Raw genomic sequence first — 6,594 nt, 5'->3', positions numbered from 1 at the left:
AGCTTAACGTTGAGTCGTATTAGAAGATATTCGAACCTTCTGTGTCATTTTAGTGGCGGCGTCTTTTTTCCCCAGCTCAGTTTCCAACGACTCTTCGAGGTTCGCCCCATGGAAGCAGACTGATGAATCCCACTGGCTGGACTCTAATGACATGTTTCCCCTCATGACCTCTAACAACTGTGACACCATCATCAGGTCAATGTTTAAATTAGTTTTGCTGCATAGAGAGGAAATTATAGTGTAAATAGACTAATAGTCTACTTGCCAACAATGAGTACCCGGAAATGTGGAGTACCCCAAAGTTTTATGTTAGACATAGATAGTATGGGTCCCCAGTATTCAGAAACTGCCGGATGCTAACTTATATATATTGGGCAATTAGCATAATTGACAGAATTAGCATACAGTATATTAGCATAATTGCCTATATGGGCAATATTTCAACAAAATTGACTTGGCTGATCTGGGCAATATTGGAGTGGTTTTAGGGGTTATTGATGATGCTGAATCCATTTCTGACATTTTCAAAATTCAAAATGGCTGTCTAAACCGGAAGTGACCAGATTTTAACTACCAGTGGGCCAATTTTGATGGATTTGAAGCCAAATCTTAAGTTTTAGAGGATGCTGGTTGGACATATAACTCATGTATTTTAAGTAATATATAGTATGGGTCCCCAGCATTCAGAAACTGCCGGATGCTAACTTGTATATAGTGAACAATTAGCACAATTGACATAATTAGCCTACATTAGCATAATTGCTATGGGCAATATTTCAACAACTGCTTGGCTGATCTGGGCAATATTGGAGTGGTTTTAGGGGTTATTGATGATGCTGAATCCATTTCTGACATTTTAAAAATTCAAAATGGCTGTCTAAACCGGAAGCGACCAGATTTTGAAATCCATCAAAATCGGCCCACTGGCGGTTAAAATCTGGTCACTTCCGGTTTAGACAGCCATTTTGAATTTTGAAAATGTCAGAAATGGATTCAGCATCATCAATAACCACTAAAACCACTCCAATATTGCCCAGATCAGCCAAGTCAATTTTGTTGAAATATTGCCCATATAGGAAATTATGCTAATTTATGCTAATTATGTATGTTATGCTAATTGCCCAATATATATAAGTTAGCATCCGACAGTTTCTGAATACTGGGGACCCATACTATATATTTCTAACATAAAACTTTGGGGTACTCAACATTTCCGGGTTCACAATGGGGCCCTATGGGCTGGCAAGTCGACTATAAATGGATGTCGGTGGGAAAAAAAAAAATATGGACCATCACCTGTAATGAGTGAAGTGCCTTCAAAGCTTCACCACATCCTCCCACTGATGGAGCAGAAGGTCTTAATTTGGTTTGATGTTTGTTCTCTAACCTGTGGTTCACAAAGGGATTTTAAATGTAGCTGCTGTTACACGTCTGAAGTGTTGATGTCGCTCCAGGATTTTATCAAACGGTTTGTTTTAACGCTCCCAGACGTCTGAGACTGAATCTAAACGTTGTCTGAATTAGGACTGAAGTGGACCAGCCGACTGTAGAGACTGTAGTTACACTGTTACATCACACGCAGTCTCTTCAGGAAAACATTTCATTCCACACTGTTACTAATGTGATGCTACTGCTTAATAAAATGTCTCAGTACATGCTGATGAGTCTGTGTGTGTGTGTGTGTGTGTGTGTGTGTGTGTGTGTGTGTGTGTGTGTGTGTGTGTGTGTGTGTGTGTGTGTGTGTGTGTTGAGTCCTGACTACTGGTTTGAAGGCCCAGTTTCTGAATACAGCTGTGTATTTCTCCGTGGACTGAGGCTTTGATACTTTAAAGGAGACATATTATGATCCTTTTTCCACAAATTACAATAGTTCCCCCCAGGTGTCTTAGGTCGCTTTCACACTAGCCTCGTTTGGTCTGGACTTTAGGACTTTTCAGTTTGGTCCGAACCAAAATTTCAGGTGTGAACACTCCCCCGGACCACGGTTCGGACTTTGTCGGACCAAACAAGCGGACCATGGTGACCAGTGGCCAGTGGGTAACACCAATGATGATCATTAACACCAACCATCATAAGCATTTTTTAATATAATATAATAAATATTAATACATTAAGCTGTAATTTATGTTGATTTATAATGGTAAGTGGTTAACTGTTATGTGACCACATTTAAGTTGTTAAAATAATACAAATGAAAGATGAAATCGCTGTTAAAAAAGCTACCATTTTCATAGAAAGACCTGTATCGGGGTTCGATTACTTTCCCCTGTCGACCTGCATGTGACGTCATTTCAACATTTTTTCTACTCGTACCCACAAACTTGAATTCGTGTTCACAGTGAAAACTTCGTAGTCGTAGAAATTAGAGTTGTATTCACAAGACTTTGCACTCAGAGCTTTTAGATTCATACTCGCATAAAAACAATCCTAACCCTAACAATTTCTCAGACTCATGTGTATGACAGCAGAATTTTGGGTACAACTTTTTTATTGATGTACAAATGTTTATCATTACGAATACGAATGGTTAGAATCATGGACACCTTTTTTTGGAAGTGGTCTTACACCATATTAATTGCAGCAATGTATCATTTCTTCCCTCTGGCCCGGACCGTGGACCATGATCAGATGATGTGATGTCAGTAACTGACCTGACAGACCAGGGAAACATCACCATGTTAAAAATCACCAGTCTCTCTGGTTTGAATAATGATCCATACATTTAACTCAATGTACATAAGGAAATCCAGTTGTTTCAGAATGTTTTATGTGGAAAAGTTACATATTATGAACTTAAACGAGCTGTTCTCTGGTGTCATGAATGTGAACAAATTAGACACCAGACTTCAGCTTCCACACTGTGGCTTTTCTTTTTGTTAACATTTTAGTTCTGAAGTCTTGAGCATCTGTCACCCATTCTGAGAAAGAAATAACAAAGTGGTCAAACAGGGTTTTCTGCTCCCAGTTGGAAAAAAGTCACTGTTGTTTGTCAAATCATCTGTCACTATGTTTTACGTGTCACTGTTGCCATATGTGCTTTCACTGTCTAGATTTTAATGTTGTCCTTTTGTGCCCCCCCTCTCCCTTTTCCCCCCTAGGAGCTTCACCTCCTACCAGGCCATTGCCCAAATAAGAATCTTTTCTTAGCAGTTTTTGCCTGGTTGTATAAAGGTTAATGAATGAATGAATGAATTAATAAACACTGGCTCACACTGGAAAACTACTAAATTAATTCAAATGAAGCTGAATCATTAATTGGAAAACAGCACGAGTGACAAATCTCTTTACTTCACAGCAGATTGTTGTGAAAACCATCCAGTTGTTTATTCCTGAAGACAGCTGTCCACCGTGATGACGTGATAGTATTCTGACCTGTGGTAACGGAGCGGTGGTGATCAGAACCATGGACCCTCAGAGTCTCTGGCGTAAACTTCATGCTAAATGACTGACAAACTTCACAGAGTTCAATAGTTGTATTTTCACATGTAGAAAATATACAAAAGTACAAGTTTTTATCAGACTGAAGTCATCTAAAAAAGTCCAGTGGACTTTGTGGTGACTGACTGAACAGAACCTGTGGACAACATTAACTTTAGTTTCCAGCAGATCTGAGTTCAGTCTCTGATTATCTGGTTGGATGAGAAAAAATGTTGTGTTCAAACATTCTATGACTGATGTTTAAAACAGTTTAAATGATCATCACTCATATAACAGGAGGCACGTCTCTGTTTTAAAGGGATAGTTCACCCAAAATTCAAATTTAACTCATTTTCACTCAGTTTCAGAGTCCTCCGTGTCTTCTCTGAGTTACAGCGGGGCTCCGTGCAGCACTGCATGTCCATATAACGGTTGAGAACGGAGCTCACTTTTCTTTGTCCAAAAAGACACACCAAAAAACATCCAAATACCTCCACACAGCTCGTCTGTAATGTCCCTCTTGTATTGAAGCCCCAAAATGAGAAATTGTTCCGAATTTTTTTTTAATAAGTCTATATTTTAAGCTTGTTTGTAGCGGAAGCTCCTCTTCCTGGCGTCAGTGCGATTACTGACAAACAAGCTTGAAACATAGACTTATTTATTTTTTATTCGGAACAGTTTCTCATGTTGGGGCTTCAATACAAGAGGGACATTACATACGAGCAGCATGGAGGTATTTGGATGTTTTTTGGTGTGTCTTTTTGTTACGAAGAAAAGTGAGCTCCGTTCGCAACCGTCATATGGACATGCAGTGCTGTGCCGAGCCCCGCTGTAACTCAGAGAAGCCACGGAGGACTCTGAAACTTCTCCTAGCCCTTTAGTCCACATAAGGGTGAGTAGTAGATAATGAGTGTAATTTTGAATTTTGGGTGAACTATCCCTTTAATAAAAGCTGACAGACAAAATATTACTAATAACTACAGATCAGCAGTAGTGTCAGTTAGATCAAACCGACACAACCATGTAGATCTGTCCTGGTATTCAAATGTCCCACTACTCATCTCATCTCTCCTCAGTCTTGTCCTTTCTTTCTCTTCTTTTTGCTTTTCTTCTGTGGCTCTTCCTCCTCCTCTTCCTCCTCCTCCTCCTCCTCCTCCTCCTCTGTCGTTGTTGTCTTCCTCTTGGGCTTCTCTCCCCCGACTCGCTCCATTGCGTCCCACACCTCGTCCTCCTCCTCCTCCTCCTTCACCTCCTGCCGCCCGGCCCCCTCCCCCTCGGCCCCCGCGGCCTCCAGATCGCGGCTGGCCAGCAGCAGGCAGTTGAGTCTGGACTTGAGGTAAACCTTGTGCAGCAGCGAGCGGTCGTCCAGGCTGTGGATGCGGAGGAAGCGGTCGAGGCCGCAGGACGCCACCAGCGGCCGGGTGGCGTGACACTGCAGCCAGCGCACGCCCCCGGCCAGCCCCTTCAGGCAGCCCCGCACCAGCAGCCCCTTCCTCAGGTCCAGCGTGGCGATCTGGCCGTGGGTGTTCCCCACCACCACCGCGTCGCCGGCGGCCGGCAGCGACAGAGCGGTGAGCGGGTACTCGCCGTACTCCGCCTCCAGGACGGGGCGCCGCTGAGGGGAGGACGGGTCGAACACGTGGACCTGAGGGGAGACACGGACACACAACAGAGTGATGAAGGACTCAGCCTTTGCTTTAATTTAAAAATGTTGAACTATCCCTTTAAATTAAAGGGGTAGTTCAACATTTTGGCAGATTGGCCCATTGCCATAATCCCTATAGTCATAGCAGTAGATTCGTTACCTTTAATTGTCGGTGCAAGCTGTTTTTAGAACGGCGGAGCAGAGCCGTGAGCTGCTCAGAGCTACGCTACGGAGGCTCATTATGGGATTTCTTGGTTTCCCTCATCAAACTCATCAAATACACAATCCAACAACTCCACAACGCTCTGGTGGACAAGTTGTGAGCTGCACATTCACCACGCTATGAGATAATAACACAACGTTACCAGACAGAGTTGTTTTAGAGGGAAATTCATGCAAAATCACTGATGCACGTTGCCTTCAGGGGCAGTTTTTCAGCAAAAAGTCTCTGCATTTCCCTCTAAAACAACTCTGTCTCATAACGTTGTGTTATTATCTCATAGCGTGGTGAATGTGCAGCTCACAATGTGCAGGTCACAACTCTGACACTTCTCCCAGCCCTTAGTCCACATGAGGGGGAGGAGATAATGAGTGAAATTTTAATTTTGGGTGAACTATACCTTTAATAAAGCTGACAGACAAAATATTAGGCTACTAACTACAGATCAGCAGTAGTGTCAGATCAAACTGACACAACCATGTAGATCTGTCCTATCAAACTGATGGTATCATTTTGAGTGAACTATTCTTTTAAGTTTGATTTGACAACAATAAAAAAAAATTAAAAAAGCAAAAAAAGCTTTCTAGACACATTTTTGACTCACCTGGTGATAGCCTGTACAGGTGACCACCTTGTCTGAGTCCGGGATGAAGGCCATGTCCCGGACCCAGTGCGGCCGCCGCAGGTCCAGCCAGTCGTCCCGCAGGTTCTTGGCGGTGAACAGCGGCTGCTCGGGTCTCTCCAGGTCCCAGATCTTCAGCCCGTTCTCCTTCCCCCCGGTGGCCACCCTCTGCTCCTGCACGGGGCTCTGCCGCATCCTGCACACGCTCCTCCCGGCGTTCAGCAGCTCTGCTCCGGGCTCCTCGCTGCTGCTGCTGCTGCTGCTGCTGTCCTCCCTCCAGACCCGCACCGCCCCGGTCTCGGTGCATGTGAGCAGCGCGGAGCCTCCTAGCGGGGCCAGGCCGGTGAAGCAGCCCTCCCCCGGCCCCCCGCAGCGCCGAGCCTCGGTGAAGACCCCCTTCTCGGTGCTGAAGGTCTTCACGGTCCCGTCCACGGAGCCCACCAGCAGCTCGCTCTCGGTCGGGTCGGCCCAGCACAGCGCGCGGACCTCCTGGTCGCGGCTCAGGTGGCTCGTGTTGCAGAAGTTGAAGGCCTGTTTCCGGGCCACGCTGACCCCCTTCAGGATGCCGGTCTCCGAGCCCAGCCACACGGAGCACTGCCGGCTGCGGTCCCCCATCACTGCTGCTTCTACTGGACCCACAGCTCGGTGCTTACAGCCTGGACCAAGCGTGTTTCCACTTCCAAACCCTGA

The 6,594-nt window shown here is 45.0% G+C and overlaps 1 protein-coding gene across 1 annotated transcript in view; it reads right to left on the bottom strand.

The window, feature by feature from the left end:
* The window catches only part of wdr74 (WD repeat domain 74), a 52,178-nt gene extending 45,584 nt beyond the window's left edge, over positions 1 to 6,594 (bottom strand). The window contains exons 1-2 of the mRNA XM_083985145.1: positions 5,887 to 6,594; positions 4,304 to 5,062 (exon numbers count right to left, since the gene is read on the bottom strand). Coding sequence (XP_083841271.1) covers positions 4,490 to 5,062; positions 5,887 to 6,519 — 1,206 coding nt within the window. The 5' untranslated portion in view covers positions 6,520 to 6,594 and the 3' untranslated portion in view covers positions 4,304 to 4,489. The remainder of the gene's footprint in view (positions 1 to 4,303; positions 5,063 to 5,886) is intronic.

Source organism: Trachurus trachurus (assembly GCF_905171665.1).
Source record: "Trachurus trachurus genome assembly, chromosome: 13".
In the NCBI taxonomy this organism is placed as follows: Eukaryota; Metazoa; Chordata; class Actinopteri; order Carangiformes; family Carangidae; genus Trachurus; species Trachurus trachurus.
This window is presented reverse-complemented; position numbering and strand designations above follow the sequence as displayed.